This window comes from Electrophorus electricus, chromosome 9 (assembly GCF_013358815.1).
Source record: "Electrophorus electricus isolate fEleEle1 chromosome 9, fEleEle1.pri, whole genome shotgun sequence".
NCBI classification, from domain to species: domain Eukaryota; kingdom Metazoa; phylum Chordata; class Actinopteri; order Gymnotiformes; family Gymnotidae; genus Electrophorus; species Electrophorus electricus.
This window is the reverse complement of record NC_049543.1, coordinates 9,118,468-9,144,190: the sequence shown is the minus strand read 5'-3', so window position 1 is coordinate 9,144,190 and position 25,723 is coordinate 9,118,468. Positions and strand designations below refer to the sequence as shown.

Genomic DNA, 25,723 nt, shown 5'->3' with positions numbered 1-25,723 from the left:
CTGCATGTCAACGCGAAACGCGTGTGGACAGAGTTGCTGTTTCCCAAGCACTCAGATCAGGTAATCCTTGGTGGTTTGTCACCGGCTTGGCTTTAATTGCCAGCTATGATCCCAGATTCCCTGGTGCTTTAAGGCAAATCCACAGAAACTGGTAGGGATGCAGGTTTTGATTCTTCCTTGTTCCTAGTGTGAGAAATGCAGACTCCTGTCATAAAGGCACCGCGTAACCTGGCGTGACCCCAGACCCATCACGTTCACCTCGCCAGCATCATGAAAGAACCTGAACAGAACGTAAGCCAACTTGCAACTCTTTTGCTCCCTCACTCAGCTCCATCTCACATCTGTTTCATACCATGCAGCTAAGCAATCCATCATACGCCGACAGACGTATCCTCTGTGATCACAAGGCGCTGGAGTGGCCCACATAGAGCTCACAAATATCTGCTAAAGAACACAGCTTAATCTGTTTCCCATGAATCCATGCAAGTTACACCACAATGATGCCCACAAACCTATCTGCGGAACAGGTTGGCATGTTATAAATAGAGTCCTGCTTGCTTTTGGTGTGCTCTTGAGAGATTCTGCACTTGGTCGCATCTCCCCTGACAGTGCAGCAGGACAGCCTGTCATTCTTCTAAAAATTTCCAAGCTACAAAGTCCAGCATTTTTGTTAGCAGAACTGGCTCTTGCTATTTCTCAGAGAATCAACACAGAGTTGAGAATGCTCATCGCACATGCCATTTTTAGACGGACCTGCCACGTAGCACTCCTTACAAATATATCCCCGGGAGAGAGCAATACTCAAAGTGAACTCATAATTCACTCAGCAGTACTATTAAGACACTCAGCCTTGAACCTCTCTTCAAAACACACAACACTGTTTCGGCAGAGGAAAACTCAATTATTTATTTTAAATCATAGTGGGTTTTTTTTTGTCATAATTGCTAACGTAGGTTGTGAAAGTGTATGCTGCACAGTGTTAAAAACAGTCCAGGTTCTCTGGAAGAAATAGGGTTTAACTGAGCAGGCCGTCCCTCGAGAGAGTTACGGCCACGGGACATGATGAGCACACGCAACGTGCTCCTAGGAAACCCTTAAATCCATCTGGGATCTCCACAGGCTTGCATTTACGTGGGGGGGGGGGGGTGTTGTGGGTGGGTTGGAGACAAATGCTGAAAATGTGACCATTCAGACAAGGGTCATCTCTATCTTTGTCATCCTCAGCAGATGATTCATTTAAAAACACAGCTGAAACAAATGTTTCAGTTCAAATACTTTTCATAGCAAACAAATAGTTAAATAAATAAAACCAGGAAGAGAAAGCCTGAAGCATTGAAGCAAGAAGAACAGCTTTGAAAACACTACACATGAGTAATTGGGAGATTAATTGGAGGAAAGGACCAGGGCAGATATGAGTGCAGAAAGAAAGTCACCCGCAGACTGACATGCAGAAGAAGCAATAGGGCCTAGGTTGAGAGTCACCGGGGACAGGCACATAATAAGCCTAATTGGTCACGCAGATCTAACTGAGAGATACAACATAATGACTTAATGATGATCATGTGACTTTGCTGCACACATTTATACTCTCTAGCGTTGGCACAATATTACCTGCACTAAATCTGCTTGGGCCACATCAAAAATCAAATAAGCAGGATCATAACATGGTTTAGTTCTCCTTTAATCAGGCAGGGCTAAGCTAGAGGTTAAAATATGGGCTATAAGCCTCTTGATATCAGGTCAGTCCACTGTGTTTCACCAACTATACCATAAAATAGTCATTTTACATATGAAAATATAAAAATCAAGTGGAAAACAGTAGCTTACATTGTAACATGAGTTAGGCTTATGAGACTTCATAAATAACCAATGTTATTTACCAAATAAACTTCAGATAGTGTTTATTAGTGCTCTCAGACTTCCTCTGCTTCCTTTCCCAAGAAAACAAAAGGATAAAGTGATTTAAAGGAAGCCAAAAAAGGGGAAAGAGGGGTGTGTGTGTTGCAAAAATGTTCATTAAAGAGAAGAAAAAGTCATTCTACTGCAGTATTTCAACAATCATCGATATAAACTTGGCCAAAGCAGCAAAGCCAGTCAAGTGAAAGTCTGGGACATTCCAGCTACTGTTTCAAAGATGGATGTGCACAACACGATGGTGCCATGGGTGTTAACGTAAAACCCCTGATGGCACACTTCCTAAAAAGCATACAAAGTTTCTGTTCTCCAAACATAGCGTTTATTGCTAAGGACATGCTTGATTGGGATTGTTTTTCTTCTTTTCTTTTTTTTTGGGGGGGGGGGGGGGTGGTGGTGATGGTTTTGTCAGTAGCGGTTAGCATCAATACCCCCTAGAGCATCTGGTTAACATCACTGGGACCCTCAAGCACCGGGAAGGTCATGTGAACGACCCACTGGGCCACACATGCGATCCGAGCCACGGACCCCGATGATGACGTTACCAAATGCACTACCTCAACGCAGTCATGATAAAGATGACTGGCCCAGAAGTGGCAATAAGCGGAATTAAACAAGTGACACACAGTTCTGACAGCATTACGCTCAAACGCTTCAAAACGCTGACTTATTTTGGTCAAACAGCTTAACCGTTTCTACACCCTGGCTGCGAGCCTTGTACTGGACATCAGAAGACAGCTGTACTGCTTAAGCCTAATGACTGGATGTTTACAGGCCTACAGCAATGCCAGGTGCAACACCGATGAGTTATCTGAGAATACGTGGAGGACTGTTTGAAAGGGAAGAGAGGCTTAGACACAGGAACTTGTTATTCAGCTTCTTTTTTTCCCCCAGATTTTACTGTTCTTCCCAACTGTAGAAAAAGCAAATCCATCCAGTCTCATCTGTCTGGCTCCTGCGTGGTAACATATTAGGGATTCATGGGTTAAAGATCTAATTTTTGCATTGCCTAATTTGGAACGCATGGCTTTGATGTCACTGCAAATTAATTTCCAGTCATGCAACATACTCTTCAGGGTGCAGCTGAGAAGTGTGGAAAACATTACAAAATCACCCTGAGACTGTCGATTGACCTTTCCTTCTAGTAGCAACCCTCAGACAGGAATTATTTTGTAGTTTTGCAAGTCACAAATTACACACTAGTGACACTTAGGAATTTATGTTTGCAACAAAGTGATGATTTACATTCAGAGTTTTCACTGCAAACAGCATAAAGTCTGCAAAGATTTGGTGAATCCTGTGTGTAGTACTTCAAAGTGCGGCATGTGGTTTATTAAGTGGTCTGACTGTGTTGCCTATGTGATGAATGACTCACGAGTAAGTCTCACCAAACTGCCACCTTTTCATCCAGCTGAACAAAATGATTAATATTTAAGATGAGCTCCCCCTTCCCTCAAAATGAGAAGGGTTATATATTGGTTGGCGAGTATATACAGAAGCGATGCAGTCATCTTGAAATATAAACAAAACATGCAGCAGACAGACCATCTCTGTTCACATGGCATTTCTTCCATTTTTCACCTTTAGTCATTCTGTGCTTGACAAGAAAACGATTTAGTATCCACTAAAACCTAGTATTTTTTTTTGTAACCATTTGCTAATAATTCCATTAACTAGTAAATGAAACAGTTTAGCATTTAAGGATACTCTGTCCTGTTGACATTTTAATGAATAAAATATACATAGTTGCAAATATCTTCTACCCTGGCACACCACAGGAAAAAAATATCCAGGAAGTCATAATAGCTTGTTCTGAGTCACATGGCTCTTAAGAAGTGACCACATTTCATTACGAAGGAGAAAGGACAATAAGTTGGTTCTTATACGGTCACCAATTTTAACACGTATTGTTTATTTGACACATGGGGACAAATGTAACTTCTCACTCCTGTTTCACTTAAATCATGCATAAAAGAATAAAATGTGCATGACCTCCAAATAGGTATGAAACTTACATGAGTATACAGACTGCCTTGCCATGTATTTCACTTAGCCAGCTATGGCACATTTAGCTTGCTAATTGTCAACCCATTTAGCTAGTACCCTTTTTTAACAGGTTTTAAACACTATTGAATTTTAACTATGAATTGTAAGATGAGGGGAGGAGGTTTATCCTACCATGTAAAGTGGATTTTTAAAATGCAGCTAATAAATTGCAAGAGATGCCTTATATGCCTTTCAAATGATCATGTCTCCATATAATTTTGTGTGTTTCTTATGAAAATTAGTGGCAGGAGTAACAATTCTTTTGACGAATTTTCCCAAGTCAAAAATATCCTCCAATGCTGAACTGACCCAAATAGCTAAAGCCCTCAGTTCCTTTTCAGCAGACATATTTTTTTCCTACTACTGGGACAAGACTACAGAAAGCAAAGACCATGGTGGTCTTTACTAACTGGTACCTACCTTCATGACATCAGTTGCTCTTTGGCTTGAGCATGCATGTAAGACAAATTGAAACCACTCCGCTTAAACAAACCCTGGATCTGACATTTGATGCCCCCCCATCTTATCTGCATTGTTCAGAACAAGAAGCAGGCCAGGTCAGACTTTAGAGAAGGAGAACACAAAGTTCACGCTGCACGTGAGTAGACAAAGGGAACTCGGCCCGCCCGGTTGCGTTTGCTACCCTGAGAATACGAGACTCCTGCCCCGCATGCAGGTGCCATGCAAGAAGCTGCGCTGTGAAAGTTGTGAAAGAGTGGATGGCTCGAGCGCACTGATGCCATTTTACTGACAGCGCTCATGTTGAGTTGTGTCAGTCTAGTCAGAAGGTGAAAGAACACGTCACAGAACAGCCATTTAAACCTCATGGGACCAAGCGATAAATGCGCACTGTTTTTTTCCGATAACTATGACTAAAAGTAAATGAGAATGTTTCATTTTCAAGTAGTGGTGACATCATGAAGATAAATGGTCCATATTTATGTACTGGACTCAGTGGTCTAACAGCAATGTGCAGGGAGAAAAGTGCTTTGAACCGTTATTTGCCATCATGATAAATCACCCTTATTTCATGGCACTGGTAACAAACATTCCTTAGGCTGCTTTTTCTGTGACCGTACTGACTTAACTTCTATATCTGTGACAATGCTGCACTGGCTACAGTAGAGGGTGTGCTGAGCTAGGACAGATTAGATTGGGCAAATGAGAAAACACACCAACATACACCAGGGTTACGGTAGGAGGCCAAAGCCTGAGCTGCTGTCAATAATTAAATAAAACAAAATATCGACTGGATTAACTTGGACTGCATCACTGTCTTATTATGGCTGCGAAGGCCATCACATTTTAGCATGTAGTTTATAGCTGCTCTTAAATTAAATATTAACTTTTTTTTTTATTCTATTGAACCATTAAAGGTGCAAAACGAAAACTACCATTGGTGTCAGTTGTTCAACCCCAACAAGGCCCAAATACATGGGTACTTTCACTGGCCTGTTTTCAGTGCAGTGAACATTCTTATCCACCGATATAAAAAGAAAAATGATGTTAGTGTGAGAGGCAGCAATTCCAGTTCTACTAATTTTTTCTCTAGGAATTAGAATATTACACTGTTTTGTTGTATTACATTACATTTGGTGTGCACAGACAATACCCGGAATGAAACTGACACCACAGAAGCATTAACAACTCACACAGGCACCTGACTGTGTTGTCTAATTTTTTGAGTTCGGACGTTGTTTTCCTTCCGCTTGCTGTGGTGCTAGTAGCATATGCGTACGTCACAAAAGGCTGGGTAACAAGAATTTAAAAAAAAAAAGTCAAATAAATATTTTACAAAAACGACAACCCATTAAAATATAGGTAATGAAAGGTATTCTGAAATGAATCCCATGTTACTATGTGGATGTGCTCACAAGCTATACTATCCAGTCCTATTTAAACAGGATACATTTTTCATAAAACTGACATCTTAAAATCAGGCAAGCTCATTTAGCTTTAAGCCCATGATTCCTCTCTCTCACTAGTCTCTGTAACTAACAGACCAGGTGTGCAAACAGGACTCTGAACCAGACCTTGTTCTAAAATGCTATTGCATAATATACAAAATACACACAATGGGAGGGGAGGGACCCCCAGATGGGCCAGGAGAGAGGAAATGAGCTGAGGACCGGACGCTCTGGCCCATAAAGAGCTGCTGGAGCCACCAGCCGGCCAGGTCCTGCCTCCCTCTCGCACGCTATCCACAGTGGCCAGGGGCAGGCAGCCCAATTGAAGCGAGATAAGGAGTGACTTTCAGTTGGTCACGCGCCACTGCTCCTCATGCGCACGTGCTCCGTGCGAGAGGAGATGCCTCCGCTCACAGCACGCGCTCAAGGTCAGCCGGCGCTGCAATATCCAATGTGCTCCTTCATCACTCTGACGGAGCACCATCACGGTCGCGCCAAGGCACCACCGGCACTCTGCTTCTGCACATCCTTGATTCGGGCAGTAACACAATCAGGCCTCTTGTGCACGTTGCATCATGTGATGAATGAGAGAAACGGCTTCCAACTACACAAGGTGCCCAACAATATTTGGTCAGCAATACCTTACAGCAACATCAAAATAAGACATTTGGATTTGTAACAAAATCAGTCCAGGCCACAATCAAGCAGACACTATTGTCATTGGAAATGTATACTGTCTCAAAAATGTCTCTACACGTTTGTGTTAAAAAAAATCTGAATAAGACCCTGATTTGTTATCATCTCTTCTTAATCTTAAAAGGCGAGCCTGAATTACTCAAAAGTCCTAATTGCCTCATTACGTTACCTGCAAACAGTGAGAGGTACTGTGAAAGGTACTGTAGAGAGGGCCACAATGTCAAACAGTGGCAAGCCCACCCCCGACCCACCGTCCTGTTCTACTGCTCCTCACCCAAATGCCAGCCCACATCGTTGCAGCTTTGCTTCCTCCCTCCATCCGTCCGTCTCTGAGGATGTGGGTGACGCAGTCCATCACCGGGCCCCACAGTTGTAAGGGGGGGGGGTGGTTGTGGGGCAAAAACAGCGAGCAAAAAACGATGAGCAAACACAAAAGGAAGCGACCTCCAGCAAGGGGGAGCACGTGCCGCATCGTGCCAGCATTCCTCCATAGTGCGCTCGAACGAGGCAACAAAGGGGCCCACAGTCCACCCATTTGTCTCCAGCACAGCACGCAAACGATACAGATGTGCGATTCCATCACGGCCATGGCAGGGCTGCAGACACGCGTCACCATGCCGGCCGCTCACGTTTAAGAGCCGCGCTAATGGCAGAAGGTTAACTCAACAGCTGGCATTTCAATGGGATGGTCTACTAGAGCGTAGCTGGAGAGGGCATGAGATTGCACACTGTGAAACACCATGAATGTGTTGAACAATTACGATGGTGAGCAAATATTGAAAGCTTGTTCTAGAACTGCCCTGAGAAGACAAGGATCATGGTCACAGAGGTAAAAATAGTCAGAGAGAAATCCAACATCGAGCTAACCCACTTACCAGCCAAATTGACTTGCATTACATAATTTTACTGTAGTTGGTCAGCAAAATTTCAAGAGATAACTCTTCAGATATCGTGAATAAAGGCCAAGTAAAAGCTTAAACTAAAAGGTGAAATTCAACACCTGCACCCAATACAGATACCTAAATGTAAAAATAATCATAAATCAAGACTGTATACAAATTAACCAACACAAAAGGTACATGCTGAGAATGGTTAGCCAGATACCATCAAATATGTTGTAGGGCTAAAGGCTGTTTGGCCATTTCCCTCTGTACAAGTCCGGAAAAGGAGCACGAAAAGGGGAACTGTGAAAGCTGTGACCAAAATGCACAGTTGTTTGTGCAGTTGTTGAACTACTGTGTTGGCAGAAAAATTATGTAATTTTGTTCGGTCAGCAAATTCCACACTGGGGAGACCCTTTTACTGGAAACACATGTAAAAAATATCCATCAGACCTTTTTTTCCTCTTAGAAACGAAAGATCCGCTGCTTGTATTGTGTGAAATACTGGCCCATATCAGACCATGTACTAGATTTGAGTGAAAGCTTTAGAAAAACAAGAGGATTTGAGACACAGAGCATACTGGTCTCAGCAGGCTAGCTAAGCAGTCTGTCTGTGTTTAGCCTAATGGTTTTCATCCTTTAAATATAGCATGTATTCAGCATGCAAGCAAGTAAAATGCCAAACACTACCCATGTCATTTTGTTATGTTATTATGTTAATAATATACTCCATGAATATTCAGGCACATCCCATGACAAATCCCTGTTGACCATCTGCATGTGCTTTGGTGGCAAAACTCATGAGACGCACGAGTGTGCGCCACAGGTTGTATTGTTGAAGCAAACCTGAAGTGACAAGTAGTAAATTGACTGGTGGCAAAAATTTGGTTTGTTCATCCACAGAGTGGAAGGCAGCAGAAAAGGGGGCCGGTGGAGAAGCCCCTGTAGCGCCTGGGAGGCTTGTGCCGACTCCTCTTGCTACAGCTGACATGCGTGGGACTACAACAACAGGATGGCCACATACTGCTACTATGACCAAGGCCAAGGTTAGGGTTTGTCCTCGAGGATACTGTTAGCTTTTGTTCAAATATCACAGCTTGCCAAAACGACAAACACAATGCAGTAATAATTTCTGGCCTGCCTGGATTAGGTGTTAATTTTATGTTCGGAATCTTTACAGTGGCTCCATCTTTTGGGTTGCATGTGAGTCTTGGTTGATATAAATTGCAAGAGAGATAAGAAACCTCCAAGTTCCTTGTTAAGTAGGCAGCCTTTCATAAATTGTCAAATAGCAGTCAGGTGGGCTACTTAATATTATCTTAATACACACTGAGCCATCCATGATCAAGAAAACCACATGAAACTTTTGAAGATAGCAAACGTTTGAAAGACCAGAGGCAAACCCATTCAACTATCATGAAAGGCAAGCCAAATGCACTTTTTGAACAAACCGCTTTTACGGCATGGTGATCATACCGACGTTTATCAGTTAAAACAAGTACAAAGACGGTCTTTCCTCATACCTTCCGCAATGAGCTCATCCACGGTGACTTGGTATCGTCCGATAGCAAAGATCCTCCCTATGAAGTTGCTGCCCCCGGTACCAGACCCGGACCCAGAGCCTCCTCCGAGTCCACCGCTCTCGGACTTTGGCATGCGCGAAAACTTTTTCATTCTTGCTTCTATATTCTTCGGCCTTCCCGAGTGGCCAGCACAGACAGTTCAAATCACATAGAAGGACGGAAACTTCTATCTGCTCATCTCCCCTCTTTGTCCTGCAACGTCCCGAGATGTGCAGAGGTCCAGCACTCACTGGAGTACCATCGCAGAAGTACACACGCACAGCAGAAACGCGTAGCTGGTGTTCAGATTCCCCCCAGTGTGGAAACCTGTTTTGTCACGGTTTTGACGTAACTTAACAATAGCGTTTACCAATAATGTCGTTTACGCTAGCTAGCAGGTAGCTACTCACTAGGATTCCAAACTGCAGATTTAGTCAGTAGTGCTAGCCAGCTAACAAGACTTCAGACACAATTTGTAGACAATTTGGTCAACGAGACAGCGTTAACGAACAGCACAAGCCGGGGTTCAGTAACGCCTGACCAGCGCTTAGATCAGTTCCGTGGCTTCGTAGCTGGCACGAATTTAGCCTGTGTCGGCGACAAATGTGGAGAGCTGTTAAAAGTGGGTGTGTAGCGTTAGCGAGGCTAGCCACAGAAGCTAGGCTAGCAAACTGTCCGTCGCCGCCGAGAGCGGAGTGAAGAAAACACCTCCCCACAGCTCCACTTCCCCTTTCACAGTTAGCCCGCTAGCTTACTAGCTGGCGTGGAGCTCTGCGAGCCCGAAACATAAACCCTTCGGGAGGACGGCGTATGCCAGAACCTACGAGACAGTGCTCAGCCGAGAGACGCGCGGCTCCGGCCAAGCTTCGCGTGGAACGTCGACGAACTCAGTTACGGCGCGCGCTCCCTCGCGCCTTCCTCTCCCACCCCGACAAACTTCGAACGCTCGTGACTCTCCGTAGAATAAAGTGGGAGGTTTGTTGTTATTGCCCAACGCGGCCGCCCGACAACCTAACCCGGCGTTGTCCGACCCTTCCTATTGTAATGATTGGTGTGAGGAGCATACGCGCCGCCGACGCCCGTTTCTGATGGGACGGTGCGGATGGCTGTCTGCTCGTGTCGCCTTCGTGCCGTTTGGTTGAGGACGACGTGAGAACAACGAAGTGAATGAACTGATAAGGGATCAACTCTGGCCAATTTGTCGGGGGTCAAAGATCCGTTGTGTTTCTTACCATGACAGTCAACTCGAAACCTTAATATTTCTGACGCGGTTAAATATTTCACATAAAATAACACACTAACTTACGAGTATATTATTGTTTTTGAAATCCACGTAATGGGTTATTATATTGTTTAGTGTAATGTCAAATACTCTCAAGTTTTATAATTACCACACTTGGGGACCCCCACGACCCTCCCAAAAGTAGAAGCAACTTAGTATTCATATTTCTGTACTATCAGGTCACGCAGTTTTTTCACTTGGCAGAGATAACATGATCCTCACAATTAAACATGGGCAGACGTTCCTCCAGCGACGCAGCGTCCTTGCCAGTATGGTCCTCAATTACTGTACCTCTGAATTTTTTAATCTGGAAATATACTGCCCTCTGTTGGTTGTTGATCACTCGTTAAAATCTGTATTATTTTCCGGTTTTAGTGACCTTATTTGAGCGCCAAGACGACGAACTATAGAATTAATAGACAACACACAACGTACTTTATCAGTGGCAAATGTAAACAATCATCACACGAAATGGAGATGGCAGCAGCTGGCGTCGCACGTCGGATTAAAACATGATTTAGGTTAGGAGCGAATGCTTATGAGGACCTGAGGAGAGCCTCCTGATAATAGCAATGTATATAGGTCAACAGCAACGGAAGAAGAGTGAATTGGGTGTGTAGTTATTTCACTGAGCTTAATAAGATTTGCTGTTCCTCTAGGCTGTGTTCTGCCTCAATACAGAGTGACTGCACTGATGCTGCAGTTTTATCTGCAACTGTCACAGATTTATAAGATATGACTGGCCTTTTTTACTCTCTAGTTTACATAAATAAGAACAGGGGGAAAACAATTATTTAATAATTTTCTATTTAAATAAATCATTGTTGGCACCTCATGTGTTGTTTTCTCACCCAAAGCAGGACAAAGACAATGTCACATACTGGGAGGAAAGCTTGAGCAGTCTAGGCCCGTGATAGGATCCCACAGCCCGGTCAAGAAGGCTGAGTGGGCTGAGAAAGAAGTCTCTTGAGGTAAGAGGAACAATAAGGCTAGCAGAACACTGCGCTGCCTCCATACAAGCACACTTCAGAACTCCTTTATTCCAGAACGCTCATGAGAAAGTACAGACAAGACAGTGCTCCAGTACCCAGAGAAGACACTGTCCTTGTGGGACGGAGGAAATAATACAAAAGGGAACAATATCGGAGAGTGTGTTATTGGAGCGTGGGGCGCCACGGAAACTCGGTTTCGTAGTGGACAAGGATGGGAAAATAGCGCAGGGCAGCACACCGAAACGACCCAGTTTTACTACACGTGAATCACTTAGCGGTCGCAGGTTTGCCCTCGCCTCCACAAATCATCTTCGGTCCCCCAGGGCGCTGCCCGACCCCCCAGCCAGAATTAAGGGACGCGGTGGGGCGCCCGTAACGTAAACGTTCGGCGAGGGGATCAAACACGGGTGACGGAACCGGGCACCCCGTGCAAAGTGCCAGGGCCCGTCCTGCAGCCGGTCCACTTGTCCGACGGCATCGTGCGACTTCGGCATTTGAGAGGAAGGGCGGAGCTGATGCGGTGGACTCGAATGACTGATAGTTTTCGTGTGAAATTTGCCCACTGGTGCTGGTGGTTACGCACTGGATCAAGCCAAGAGAAGTTCCAGTGCAACTTCAAATTTTCTGGCCCCAAGCAGACGTGCCTGCTAACTGTACACAGTTGGTATGCCAAAACAAAGTCTTGCCCGCTGGCGTTGTACTTGGCTAAGTTGGTTACAGCTAACTACACCCTCCATGTTCTGGTGACACACACTGAAACTAGGAGATGACAATGTAGGAATTTCCCTTGCCAGTAAGAACACTGAGCAGATGGTCACAAAACCTAGACCGACAGAAAAGACTTCACATGGCTTAAATATACAGCAAGAGTATAGCAGAAAAAAACAAATGTCTGTTATAAAGGTCAAGACAATATTGTTGAATGTTGTGGCATATTTGGAATATCCGTAGGTAACTCCCAAAGTTGCCAGCATTGACAGAACAATGGCGTCCCAAAGAGGACGTCATATAAAAGTGAAAAATCTATTCAGAGGCATCCGAAAGCTGATCGAACCGAGTGATTATGCAGGTCCCTTATTTAAACCTAGTCAAGCTCTAGGTGTTCCAGTGAGCATCCATATTTGGATTGAGCGAGTTTCCAGAATGGAATAGTCACAATGAGACATTACTTCTTTCAAGGGCAGGAAAGAAAATAGAATTCTATGCATTCCAAATGCTATCGCTGGCATATCTCCTAAGTGCTGCAGCAAAGCCCGTCATTTGACCTTGAGGCTGAGGTTTCTATTAAGGTACTCTGGGTCGCTGTACCACCTTGAAAGACATTCTTTAATCCATCTATGAAATTTACATAATGAAAAAAAAGAAAGAAATAGCAATAGTACTGCAACAACTAAAGGCATCAGTGGATGACATTGACAATAACCTTATAATGATAGCGCTGAGATTCGCCTTCCCTTTGGTGGGCGGTACTTCTGATGTTGTTTTGCGTCCTGTTTTCATGCCTCTCCAGGTGAAAACAGTCCCTGTGAATGCTCCAGAGGAGTAAAACATCTTATGGTGTATCCAAGGTGACAAACGGCCTTTATCGGTGATCAACTAAAGACATTTATTTTACCATGCACTGTTTAGATTCCATTACTTCTCCCATAATTCTCTCCCTTTCTCTCTTAAAAGTATGCCCAGCTGTGTTAGCCTCCCCTACAGTGGCCTGTGTGAGTCAGCTTTGGGTGCAGCCACACCTTTCCATCATGTCCAAAATATAAGGTGCGCACACGCAGTGAGCAGAGCCAACATCTTAGACAAACACACCATATTTCCAAGCAGCAGGCATGGTGAAAAGGTACCGTCTGGCCCTTCTGACCCTTTTGTCTGTTCAGGTATTTAACCTCCCCGGCTACTCCATTGTTCTTTCGCAAACCTCCACCCTCCTCCCTCAATATCCACTTTTTCCCCCCCTGAAATTACTTGAGGCCTGTTGAAGGCTGAGGGAAATCTTTCATCGGACTATATGAAAGTTTTTCATTGCCTGGCTCGTTTTGCTGAAACGCAGCACAGACGGAGGCGAGTCAAACCAGAAAAACTCAGAAGCTAACCGAAGCCAGTGTGAGGAAATCTCAATCCAGTGGCTAAAGGTAATGTCTTTTACAGATGTCTTCTTTATTACTAAAAAGGCACATAGCACAGTGTTCAAGAGCATCATCACTTTTCCACACAAATGACAGCACCAAAAATATGTTCTATCCAAAACTTCCCACTGTTCAGTAGGCACGGCATTCTGCTAAACGGACAGAAAAACACCACTGAACAAACAAACAAGCAAAAGAGAGGTACGAACGAGTAACTGAGAGAAAAATAACTTATGCACATAAACCACTGTGTTATGGCGATCTGGGGCCACAGACACAGAACAGCACTTCTCTTAAATGAGCAACATATGATGTGTAACAGAATCTTAATAATGCAACACCCGAATACATTCGTACAGGCAGTTACATCAAATGCGCTATACGAATTGAATAATATTAGAGTAACAAAATACATAATGAAAGATAATATATAATCTTTTCTTAGTATTGTAATTGGATACTGGAGCTCGCATGTAGAGTAATAGAAATTCACATGAATGTGGAAAAATAATGCTACAGCACTACAGTAGTATGATATGCAGTTTAAAGTGGTAGAATGGTGCACAAAACAATCAATTCTGTTAGTGTTTCAAAGAAGTCAGCACTACTGTATGTACTACAGTACGCACATGCATACCTCTCAGAGTTCTCCAAACACGTGGTTTGTCGTTAGCCGAATACAGTCATATACTGATGGTTTACACTATTCAATAAAAACTTTAGATTTGGATTCAGAATCAGAAAAATCGCACTTGACAAATATCAGCGTGGCACGACGGTGATCAAGCGACAGGAAATTAAAATCACGGTAATAATCTCCATTAACAACCAACGATATGGGATGACGGTCATCGTGTAATTGCACTTTATAAAGGTATTTACATCATTCTCATAGTCCAAAAGAAATGGCACAACCTGTGCATAATACTTCCTTAGTGGTTTTACTAAATCAAAAATATGGAGTGAATAAGAATGGACTATTCATATAAAGAGGTGAAGCAGCTGAGCTACCAGTGATGGCTGGATTATACTCATCTCACAAGGGCTAAAAAAAAGGCATACTGGCATAAAATAAATTTCAAGAACGTATAACTGCAAACAGAATCAAATGGATGTCCTTTGATTTGACTGATGTTTAAATGTTTCTAACTTCCCTGAGGTAGCTCAGTTGAAATGATTTACACTGCATAGATGACAAACATTTTCCCTATTTTTTTTTCCTTATGGTCATATAAAAATACATAAACAATATCTCATTGCATTAATACAAACATTGATAGAAAATATGTTTTTTGTTCAATTTCTTATTAAATACTTTAGTTTTTTTGATGGGGGCAGGGGGTGGGGCTTAAATCAGACTTCAGTGCCGTCGTTCAAATTGTTGTGGAGTTTGACCTCCAGGTTGACCTGCTTGACCTTGGCCCCGTTGACCTTGGAGGCCTCGTTGCTCTTGTTGAGGAGGTTGACGTTCCTCACTGTGCAGTGTTTGCTGTTGAGGTTCTTGTCCAGGCGTTCCAGGCAGACCTCCACTTTGGTGTTCAAGGGGTACTCCTCAGCTTTGGGAGGTTTCTTTCTCCCTGCCCTCCGGCACTTCCTCAGGACGAGGCAGAAAGCTAGGATGACCAGGGCCAGCAGGAGGACGGCTGCGACTCCACCCCCCACCGAGCCTCCCACCTGGGGGTCGAAGGTGGCCGAGGGCTCCACCTCCAGCTGCAGGCTCTTCATATTAGTGCCGTTCTTCACCTGGTCACCCTCGTTGTCATAGATGAGCGACTCGTCTAGCATCAGGCGGCCCGAGCGGTCCACCAGGTCCCGGCGGCTGCGCCGTAGCCGGTAGGTCAGGGATCGCTGGACTCTGGGGCCGGATATGGACTCCGGCCCGATGATGTAGATCACCTGGAGATACCACTGGTGCCCAGCCTCCACCTGGTAACCATAAACATGAACCTGTAGTCACACATCTAGACCAGGACACACCAGTACAACAAACTAGGATACAGTGACATTAGCAGCCATCTTAAAAACGCAGAAACAAAGAGCTAAAAAGCAAAAACGCTCTGCACTCGGTGGAGAAGAGAACTCCAGGCACTTTCCAGCAGTCACTAATGGGTACGGAGTGAGCTGGATGGTGGTCAGGGTGTTCTTGGTTTAGAACACTAGCACACTGGTTCTTTAGAAAACAAACAAGGGAATTCTTGAGTTGTGGCCAAATTCCAGTTCCCCATGGCCATGGTACAGACTCAGTCTGGCTCCATGGTTTAGACAAGCAGACTGGGGCAACTGCCTGAAGGGCAAGTTAAAACTATGGCGCTAGCATTTGCCCGAACTGCAACGTCAGGCTGAGGAACTACTTAGGGAACTCGACTTCCCTGTTAGTCTGCTGACCTTATACAGGGCGTCGACCTTCATGGTGAAGCCATCCACACCAGGCATCGTAGTCATGGACTGTAGCTCGGGGATGTCTGATACGAAGTTGGCTTCAAATGGGACGTCGTGGAAGTAGCGGTCGCAGACGTCTGGCTGCTTCCGATCCTATAGGAGACAGATAATGTTATCGGAGCCTGCTTCCGGTCCTATTAGAGATAGTGCTAACTGCATTCATGGAGACGTAGCTCCAGATACTAGAAAAATGACATTGATCATCATCATAATAGTGTTCAGGGCCATGTTTTCAGTTCTAAATGTATATACTCTTTGATTGTGCAAAATACGGTACTAGCCTATCTGAATTGTACTCACATCGTTCACAGAATTCCATGAGGACTGGGAAGTTTTTCTGTACCACCACCCCCCAGCAAAAAACCTGATATAAAATTCTGAACTTAATAAACTATTTCTTATCATAACGTACCAGGAGAAGGAAGCGGTGCTTGAGGTGCTTGTTGGGCTGGATGCAGCCATATTGGGGACCCTCATTGTAGAGGGTTCCTGTTGGGTCGAAGAAGGGCACGTAGCCATCTCGGCCCGTGCACAGGTAGACCTTCTCCAGCTGCAGCTTGTAAGCTGCATTCAGATTTTGGTCTGGGTTCCACAGCACCCTGCCATACAGGGTCTGCCCTACATGTCACATAGGAAATATATGTATTTATTATTGCAATTGTGCATAAAACTCAAAACTTTGCCATACATTTGTTATACTGTCAAATATTTGGCTATAGTCAAAAACTGACAGGAACAGACATATATGCTTATGTTATGTCTTTGGAGATTATGATTTAAGTTAATATTTTTCTTCATATTACAAGCTAAAAATTTAAACACTGATGTGGTCACATCGTTTAAACAGCTAATGGGCTATATCACACACATGGACTGGAAACATGACATCATGAAACAGAACCACCATTTTCTCGGGGTATGATCAGACATCACACAGGTTGATTTCATTTTGATTTAAGGCAACGACTGCATGTGCCCAAACAACAAAACCATTACTAGGACCTCCAAAATCAAACTCTTATTATTTGTTCAATTACACTGCATATTCTGTTCTTTTTCTTTTACCTGAAATCTTTTGCCCAACAAATGCATTCGGTAACATGACCCAGAATGTCACAGCTATGAATCATAAATGTTTCACAGCGTCTCCGGTGCTCTGACACCGTTCTTCTCCATACAGCCCTGTGATGTCTGGTCTATGTGGGAATGACCGCTGAATTGCAGGCCTGATTCACTGGCACATTGCCAAAAACTACTGAGCAACTGGCACGTTTTCAATCAGTAACTTAGATATTATTGACATATCCCTTTAAGACTGATATCCAGGCTATATTACTATGAATATATTATTATGGGATGTGTTTGCACTTCTTTTGCTCAATCTTATCCAGTTAGAATGCGAGGCGCGTTCACCTGTATGTGTTTCTGTGAGGGTGTAATTAAGTGTGTTAGGTCAACAGCTCAGCTCTCAAGTCTAGCTATATTAACTACATAAACAGTTACAGCCATACTAAGTTAACCTACTTAAGGGCTGTCTGAATAATCTTTTTAGCTAAACAACAGTAACCTTCAAAATAACACTGCAAATTACATTAGCAACTACTAGGGTTATGTTAGGTGACATGCAAAGCATAAAAAAGCAGGGATGGAGGAAAAAACTTATTTACCAGCAAGGTCAATGAATAATATTTTGAGTCTTTCGGCAGCAAATTATTTTATGTAGGAGGGCCATGTCAGTCAGTTCTATCCTAGAATCCAAGCAGCTAAGGGCAAAGCCTTTCCTATCCCTTCTAAGGGGTCAAAGGAGAAAAGAGGCTGTACCCATGGAGAACGCTCCCTTGTAGTCCATCTCAGCCATGGACATGTCTGTGGTGGCAGGGTCCATCATGAAGACTTTCTCGTTGTTGCAGAGCTGGAACTCCGTGTTGAGGGAGTAGACCACAGGAACAGGACGGTTGGTTTGCTGAAATGCGATGGGCACCAGGAATCTGTTGGCACAGAGAGAACAAAAAGTTGCACCACCACGCCACATGTGGCCTCTTGAATCTTTCTACACTCGTGCATGTATACTGCAGACTATAAAAATACAAGTTGAAGACTAGAGTTACCCACAAAGAGACTATTATTACAGTACTGTAGCACTTTTAATAATTAAAAATTATAAATTACGGTTACTTTTAATAAAAACAAGCCTTTGGCACTTTATAGGTGTCAGGTGACTTCTAGTGATTGGACAGCCAAAATCTGGAACACCTACTTTTCTGGAGCATGTGCTGTACAGGAGAGGGGCTTGTCGCCGGGGTCGATCCACGGCTGGGTGGGCTGCACCGTGCAAGGAATGAGGAAGACCGTATACTCCCCAGAGTAGTCCTTCCTGGAGCACACAGGAAGTGTTCCGTCAGCATCAGGGCCACGCCCCGCATGACCTAAAATAGACGGGTGGTGCCCGTGGTGCCTACCTGCTGTAGGAGCTGGTGGCCCTCCACAGCTGGTAGGGCGAGTCAAAGGTATGCGCACTCCACACCAGCTGCAGGTTGAAGTCGATGCCGCCCAGGTGGTCTGGGGCCATCAAGTGGGACTTGTGCCCAGGGAGAGTGTGATGTTCTGGTACAAACTGACCTGCGGGGCAGAAATGGTGCATTTAGTGCAATTAGGCACAGGCGGAAAGCACTTATGGTAGCCAAATGTCAATTTGCTCACATAGCAGACATGCCCTTGCGAAACTCATTACAGATATAGTATGGTGATTTACTATAAAATTGTTAAATGCAGTAAGTGCCGGTGGAGACGCACCTCTGAATTTAGCATGTGTTTTAAATTCTATCACTAGCTTCCCGTCTTCCCTAATGAAGATTCGGATGATCTGCAGTCTGGCAGCCAGCACACTGTCAGTCTGGATGCCTGCAGAGGGTAAAGGATATTTAGCTGCCACAGATGGGCTGACCATTTAAAAAAGGAAACAAACAAAAACAAACCAAAAATAACTGCACATAGCAATTGTAAATATTTCATAGATTGTAATTATATACACAAGACTTTTTTTTTTAAAAAGAAAGAAAGAATAACGACTGATCCTGCAGACATTTCGTAGCTTTGTTGTTGTTGAACAGCTCACAGACAGTTACGGATTTTCAAGACGCAACAAGTTAGTCAATCTTGTTGAATGAGGTTAATATGCGATCGAAGGGGAACTTTAAAAAATTGCCACGCTGTGTGGTTTTGGCTAGAGCTCAGTAAGTCAGGTGCACGATGGTGCATTCCTTAGAAGTGCTGCCGGGTGTGTGTCGCTGGTGACACGTACCTGTCCTCCAGAGCACAGTATCGTAGAAGAAGGAGAACTCCATCTCTGTGTGATGCTCCAGAGAGGCCCAGCCACGGGGAGCCGTCACATAGATGTAAGACACGTAGAGAGGCACCTGCACCGTCAGGAAGGACTGGGCCGAGTCTCTCACCTGTGGCACCCACAACACACCGCTGCGTGTTTACATGCCAATCTGGGCTTGTGGTCGTATTGCTTTCTCTTACACATTGCACACGGACAACTGCGACATGGATTCTGAGGCCTACAAACACATCCGTGACATCACCTAGACCAACAGGTCCTAGACGCCACGCGTTCACACATTAGCCGAATCTGCTGGTGGAACATGAATGCTTGACCGATATACAACCCGGACATCTCCAGTTTAAGTTGCTGTGTGACCTCAAGAGTCTAATTCCTTGTGACGCCATCGCGCTAACCTGGAAGTCGGCGGTGACCGATCCGCCGCACACATCTATGAGCTCGGTCATGTCGTAAAAGGCGTCGAACGTCCAGATGCAGCTCTTCAGATTGAGGTGCTTGTAGAGCTGGATGGTTCTGGGGTCGCGGACGCTGCGGTCGAACTGGTAGGGGCGATCGTAGCCAGGGCCCAGGGATATGCTGTCGTAGGTCACGTCATCCAGGAAGCCAGTTTCTGCGGAGAAGAAAAGGCAGGTATATTTCCCAACGCTGTCTGTAATTCCTTTGAAGTGTTGCGGATAAACCTTCATCGTTCATCTCACTATCCTCATCTTTTTATATCGTTAGAATGCATTGTATTATAATGTATTGTTGCAGATAAAAAGATCTCCATGGAAATCAACAAATATCAAAACACAAAGTCATCAGTGCCAACTCTTAGTCTTATACACAAAGTGGAAAAGCAAATGTTTGCTGAAATATCTTTCATATCTCAAGCACTGCTCCACTCCAGGAGGGGGCACAACTAACCAGAGATGCCCTGTAGGTCTTTGAGCGTGACCAGGTTGGAGCAAATGTGCTGTTGGCGGTAAACAGACTCAGAGAGCAGGAAGTGCAGGTTGTGCAGGGGCATCGTGGACACCAGCGGAAGCATGCCGTCCTGATGAGGGATCTGAACCGAGATGTGGATCCTAGCGGGAAAGCCAGACAGAGGGGTAAAAAAAACAAAAAAACCCCAACAACGTAAGCTGTTGATTCATGTACGCCCCTGAACACTTCTTGGTATTGCCGGTAAAGACCCTGATGCACTGATGCATGCTGGGACATCTTGCATCATCCGACAAGGCAAAGCCGAGGAGTGTTTAAGTTCATGTTGCGTGCTTGATGTTCCGTGCTGCCTCCAACCTGTTGGGATGCTCTTTGTGCTTGACATCCAGATATTTGAGCGTGGCGATGAAGGACTGGGCCTGGAAGCCGCGGGCGGTCCCCGTGGTGACGGGCGTGTGGCAGATGGGGCCCTCGGTGCCGATAGTGACGATGTTGCTTCTCAGTGGGGTCCCCGGGTGGCCGGCCCTGTCCCGCGCCTGAGCCCCGCAGCGCACATGGAAGCGCCTGCTGAAGTAGATGCTGTCCAGAACCTGTGCAGAGCAGAACCATGTATGCCACGAAACCTGCCGAACTATAAAATGCTCACCAAAAGACTGAAGTTTTTGCCTGTGTAGCATGTAGGTGGCATTATAATTCACAAATAGATATGTGTATGATTGAAAAAGAAGATGTAGTCACACAATCCCAGCTGCCCCTCCCCCCCAAAAAAGACAACCTACACTACTAAGTCTAGTATGTTTTGAGTGAATTCTTCAAAAATTGGAGCTGGTCTAAGGTAGGAAACTAACCATATGGTTAACGGTTGTGTAGGGTGTGTTGTCTGTGACTGTCTCGAAGGGGGACCTCGCGCCGCTGGCGTCGGTGGGCGCCGCCACCTCCCAGCTGAAGTGGATGGACGTCTGGTTGATGCCAGCCTCCTCACAGCGCTCCCTCATCAGTGAGTACTTAGGGTAGTGGGGGTCGCAGGGGGTCACGCAGACCAGGGGGTAGCCCGGAGAAGGAGACTTCTTACTGCTCTCCTTTGTGACCTCCTGGACGTGGTCATAGTCTGAGAGTGACACTACCTGCAATGACAGCAAATGAAACATATTAAACTGGGAAAATAAAACATTTAAAATATAATTAACAAACCACACCTAAAATTAGTCTAGGCTTCATGTACAATCAAACAGAAGTCAAGGGTAAATGTGCTGACTGAGAATAGGGCAATGTTCCAGATTTGCTATGCTAACTACAATGCAAATTAGCTCTCACAATGGGAGGAGCTGGGAGGATTAGGCTTCCAGCTGCTTCCTGGTCTAGGATAGTAACGGTCGACACAGTGATTTCCCCCAGCACAGCTTCAACTGGGTCATCAGGGCCAAGAACCAATGAGAAAGACTCGTGCCACTCCCTCTCTTCGTTCGACAAGATTTCGACTTTAAAGAGTATATGGTCCACACCTGGGAGGCAATAGAAAGAAGTCTTGATTTGGAATCCACAAAGTTCCATATGACAAAGCAGAAAACTTAAAGAGAGTCAAAATATCTTAGAAAATCTGGTCTGGACTTTCTTTAACGAACCGGGGCTGAATTTGAGAACCCGACTCTTGGGGTTATAATCCACTCCGGACTGGGCCGATCCATCACGGGTGCTGCAGCGGATCTTGGAGGTGCGGTCTAGGTCCCCTTTGCGGATCACTTTGACGTTGAGAACCTCGACGCCATCTGGACCGGGAGGCTCTCGTACTTGGTAAGAAGCTTGTTCAAACTCAATGGTGGGTGCTGTGACATAAAACAGCAGCGGCAATACCGCCAAAGAGTGTTACTGCCTCACGTACCACTGCATCGTGCTGTAATCACTGTGGGCTAAAACACTGCCATCACCTTCCAAGTTAAGTACATGCTAATATGGCTAATAGCGAAAAAATTACATAAAGCTAATTGGCCACCTACGAATGTCCGCTTCTTATTAGCGACAATATAGGCAGATAGTGCACAGGTTAAGCTTAATACTAGATATAAAAGCATTTGTAATTGGAAAAAAAATTACATCTGAAAATATTAAGGAACGCGGTCAAGCCGACATCAAAACATCAGCCTACCGTCCTCATCGTTAGTGATGGTGACGGTGACGATATCGTTGAGGCCGATCATGGCTCCACTCCAGTGGTCCCCCTGCGGCGTGCCCAAGTGCACCTGGAACTCCTCCTCAGGCTCGAAGACCGAGTCGTCGTTGACGTGGACCGTGCAGTTCTTCACCTGAGGACAGACAGGTCCACGTTTACCAGGAACCGGCCTTTGACTAAGGCAAGATCACACGTGCTCATAGGCGGGAGCGGCGAGGGCCGGGCCGGACCTTCTCTCCTCGGAGGAAAACGACACGAGAGACGTCGGCGTTCCTCCTCTCCTCAAAGTCGTCCGTCGCCGTGGCCGACATGGTGCGCGTGAAACACCGAGCAGAAGACCTGTAGCTCAGGTCGCCCGTCCGGACCACAGGGACGTGCAGGGCCCTGTCCTCCTCTTTCACCGTGTAGGCCACCTTCTCAAACTGCATGCTGGGGACTGAAGGACAAACACAGGGCTGGGGTTTGCTCCGAGAGCACAGTGGAAATCTCCAGGACGCACTTAAAGTGCATGCACGGCGAACGCTTAGCGTGGGCACGTACTGTCTTGGGTGGTATCGACGATATAAACCGAAGCTTCGTGCGGCCCTGTGAGGATGGCGCCGTTAGGAGAGCTGAGGAAGACGATGAAGGACTCCTTCCCTTCGATGGCAGGGTTCTGGATGTCATCCATTATGGTCAAACTGCAAGTCTAGACAAGAGCGAGACATCGTTTTGGTAAACTGACTTCCCGTCAGTCAAAGCAAACTGGGAGGTGTTTCTCTGGTTTCATCTGGACCCTCGAGCTTGCGTTATACCTCCTCTGTCTTGCCAGGCTTGAACTCCACTTTCTTGGAACTGGGGATGTAGTCCACCCCGGGCGTGGCCGAGTCGTGGTCGGCGGGGCGCGTGGCGCACCACACCGTGGTCACAGACGAAAGGTCGCTGCCCCGCCGCAGCACAGGGATCTCGATGGTGCCTACAAAGGTAGCAATTAATTAACTCCTCACAAACATACACTCTGACTACCAGATACAAAACAGTCTACTTTGTTTCTTCAGCTGTTTCTTTATATTCATACATTGTTTAACCTACTAAGAATTCAGGAACTTTTAAAGGAGACAGAGTAAACAAAACCGCATATGCTAAATAGTTTTTATGGAGAACATGCAGTTGAACAAGTTGTTGGTATTTGCTGCTCAGTGCAATATCAAACTGAGCAAATAGCCAGCCCCACTTGAAAAACCACCACTTGGACTCCTAAGTGTCTGTCTCCCACAACTATAAAAATCTACATTTAAAACCGATATTCGATGCAACTTCCAGTAATTTTCAAAGGAATCAGAAGTCATCAAGCAAAGTTTAAAAAAAAAGGTGTTCCAAAGCCCAGACCTGCATCTTCACTGAACATGAAGGAGGAGTTTCCAAGGAACACCGTGGAGGCGTCGTTGGGGCCGTCAATGACGACCTTGGCCACCGCAACGTCGCCCGTCCGGGCGTTGTCCGACGCGTCGGACAGCACCAGCTCGAACTCCTCGGCCAGCTCGTACTCGCTGTCGTCAATCAGCTTCACGTCACAGGTGGACATGCTGACGCCGGGTCCGAACACCACCCGGTTCTCTGCACCCATGCCTCGGCTCTTGTAGTCGGAGCCGGACTCCAGGGCGTGGAGGCTGCTGCCCCGGGCTGACTTGGGCACGGTGTAGCAGAGGGCGGACACGGTGCTGCTGGTGTCGCCTGGGACGTGGAGGGGAACAGGGACCAGGGCTCAGGTTCTAACTGCGCAGTCATACTGGGGTGCAGTGAGTGCATTTGGGTTTAACATTATCGGTGTCATGCAGGCATTAAAGCTCAAATATTAAATCGTAAATTCTTATATATGCAGAATATATAATATATATTTAATGAATTACTCAATACTTAGGATACCAGGAAATGTATGACAATTGTATGTAAACAGCCATAAATGTGCAGGATATGTGCAGTCACAGTATTTACTCATTAATACATTTGCATATATGCTGTATTCTGTACATATAGTATACACTGCATATAATATTCACATACTGCACTTCTTTTCCATATATACATATAGATATATTACACTAATAAGCAGAACTTATCACGGAAGAGCACTGAGCACCAACCCTTCCTCTCGACGGGAGCAAAGAGAAACCCCGCGCTCTCGTCAACGTTGTAGGTCTTCTTGTCAAACTGCAGCGTGGGCTCATCCTCCGTGTCATGGATGTGGACGGTGGTACGCGTCACCCGGCCCAGGAGGGCGTACACAGGCATGCCGAGCTCCACGCTGAAGCTCTCAGTGCTCTCGAAGACCTGGTCGTCGTTGATGGCGACGGTGCACACCTTGGTGTCCTCTCGCTCGTCGAACTGGACCTGCCAAACCGGACGCGAGAGATGCACGCAGCGGTTATTACATGCAGGGCTTTAAAACTTACACTTTTAGTAGAGTGTAAGTAGACGGTGCTCACGGAGACTGATAGGGGCATGGCACTCTGTCATATTTCATAACTGCGTTTCCATTTAATTGATGCGGACTGAGAGAGATATATGGTCCTGTCATTTCCCTGTCCAACTTGGTCCGCGTTCACTAAACTTCTCAGAAGTAGATTGTGGCTAATCTAAAATGAATTTTCCTTCCTATACGTCATGACTTATATGATGCATACATTAGGAAAGTCCCGTCAGTGGGCATCGGAACTCTGAGATGCTTCAGAAACATCGTATGCGATAATAGCCTACGCATGCCGAGGGTAACATGGGGCGGGCGTAGGCCCTCGGGTGGAGGTGGGGGTCCTCCCGCTGTGTTGCACTACCTGCCCCGCGTGCTCCACGTAGTCGTGGCGGCCAGGCAGCGGGCCGGCGGCCGAGGTGGCCGTGCCCTGTTCGGTGCGGCACAGCACGATGGCGTACTGGTTCAGGTTCCCTGTCCTCTTCACTGTCACGGCTACCGTGCCTGCTTTCTCGCTCACGTTGTAGCTGCAGGCGGGAGAAAGCACACGTCACCATCGACCGCTCCGGCCGCCGGTGCTGCGCCCGGCGTCACGCTCTCCTGCTGGGCGCAGTTCGGACTGCGTACACGCGTCTCGTGAGGTTGAACAACATTAAGGTCCGGCATCGGAAGGACTGGCTCGCGTCTGCGACTGACGCACACTCCGTGGCGACGGCTATGATGTGTTACCGATGCAGGGACACACCCACCTGCTGTGCTCGAAGCTGATGAGGGACCACTGGATGTGAAACATGTTGTCATTGACGACGTTGGGCTTGCTGTCCTTCACCAGGAACTTGAAGTTGTCCGACGTCTCCTGGACTCTGTCCTCGCGCAGAACGTAACGGATGAGGCCAAGGTTTATGTCCGCTGCAAGACACAAAATGTCCTTTCAGGTGGTCAGTCATGCAATGCTACTGACCATTAATTAAGAATAAGGCCACGTATTAGGCTAC

General features: G+C 45.8%; 2 protein-coding genes across 6 annotated transcripts in view; both read right to left on the bottom strand.

The window, feature by feature from the left end:
• The window catches only part of bmp2k (BMP2 inducible kinase), a 33,649-nt gene extending 23,672 nt beyond the window's left edge, over positions 1-9,977 (bottom strand). For all 3 annotated transcript variants that reach the window (XM_027029695.2, XM_027029704.2, XM_027029713.2), the window contains exon 1: positions 8,968-9,977. In XM_027029695.2, coding sequence (XP_026885496.2) covers positions 8,968-9,118 — 151 coding nt within the window. In that variant the 5' untranslated portion in view covers positions 9,119-9,977. The remainder of the gene's footprint in view (positions 1-8,967) is intronic.
• Positions 9,978-13,413: 3,436 nt separating this feature from the next.
• The window catches only part of fras1 (Fraser extracellular matrix complex subunit 1), a 91,855-nt gene continuing 79,545 nt past the window's right edge, over positions 13,414-25,723 (bottom strand). For all 3 annotated transcript variants that reach the window (XM_035529626.1, XM_027029021.2, XM_035529625.1), the window contains 22 exons: positions 25,478-25,637; positions 25,093-25,255; positions 24,406-24,652; positions 23,651-23,995; positions 23,077-23,237; positions 22,823-22,970; positions 22,513-22,718; positions 22,259-22,415; positions 21,738-21,938; positions 21,430-21,617; positions 20,964-21,239; positions 20,473-20,705; positions 20,098-20,258; positions 19,587-19,801; positions 19,147-19,297; positions 18,639-18,746; positions 18,305-18,464; positions 18,103-18,219; positions 17,667-17,833; positions 16,258-16,463; positions 15,792-15,938; positions 13,414-15,332 (listed from right to left, as the gene is read on the bottom strand). In XM_035529626.1, coding sequence (XP_035385519.1) covers positions 14,760-15,332; positions 15,792-15,938; positions 16,258-16,463; positions 17,667-17,833; positions 18,103-18,219; positions 18,305-18,464; positions 18,639-18,746; positions 19,147-19,297; positions 19,587-19,801; positions 20,098-20,258; positions 20,473-20,705; positions 20,964-21,239; positions 21,430-21,617; positions 21,738-21,938; positions 22,259-22,415; positions 22,513-22,718; positions 22,823-22,970; positions 23,077-23,237; positions 23,651-23,995; positions 24,406-24,652; positions 25,093-25,255; positions 25,478-25,637 — 4,490 coding nt within the window. In that variant the 3' untranslated portion in view covers positions 13,414-14,759. The remainder of the gene's footprint in view (positions 15,333-15,791; positions 15,939-16,257; positions 16,464-17,666; positions 17,834-18,102; positions 18,220-18,304; positions 18,465-18,638; positions 18,747-19,146; positions 19,298-19,586; positions 19,802-20,097; positions 20,259-20,472; positions 20,706-20,963; positions 21,240-21,429; positions 21,618-21,737; positions 21,939-22,258; positions 22,416-22,512; positions 22,719-22,822; positions 22,971-23,076; positions 23,238-23,650; positions 23,996-24,405; positions 24,653-25,092; positions 25,256-25,477; positions 25,638-25,723) is intronic.